Raw genomic sequence first — 330 nt, forward strand, 5'->3', positions numbered from 1 at the left:
GCACCAGTGGGGATGGGGGCAGGCCAGGACCTCGCTGATGTCCCCACGGAGGAAGGGCAGCTGGGACCTGTCCTGGGCTGGGAAATCAAACTGGGCTTGCACCAGTTTGGGTCTGCTCCCCTGGGGGAAGGTCGAGGGCAGGGGTTGGTGGACCACACGAGCCCCCGGCGTGCTGGGCATGCTGAGTGTGGTGAGGACCAGCCTGGGGGGTGTGGGGGTACCTGGGGGTGTGATGCAAGGGTGAGAGGTGGGAGCTAGGGGAATCTTCCCATGGGAAGAGATGGAGGGCTGGGGACAGCCCGGGGTGCATGGCAGAGCTGGGGGTGCACG

General features: G+C 66.7%; 1 protein-coding gene across 1 annotated transcript in view; it reads right to left on the reverse strand.

Moving 5' to 3' along the window:
• Positions 1-4: 4 nt before the first annotated feature.
• The window catches only part of LOC103774062 (GRB2-related adapter protein-like), a gene marked incomplete at both ends in the record, with an annotated part of 2,925 nt that continues 2,599 nt past the window's right edge, over positions 5-330 (reverse strand). The window contains one exon of the mRNA XM_008941443.1: positions 5-120. Coding sequence (XP_008939691.1) covers positions 5-120 — 116 coding nt within the window. The remainder of the gene's footprint in view (positions 121-330) is intronic.

The sequence above is a fragment of the Merops nubicus genome, unplaced genomic scaffold, assembly GCF_000691845.1.
Source record: "Merops nubicus isolate BGI_N331 unplaced genomic scaffold, ASM69184v1 scaffold29545, whole genome shotgun sequence".
NCBI classification, from domain to species: domain Eukaryota; kingdom Metazoa; phylum Chordata; class Aves; order Coraciiformes; family Meropidae; genus Merops; species Merops nubicus.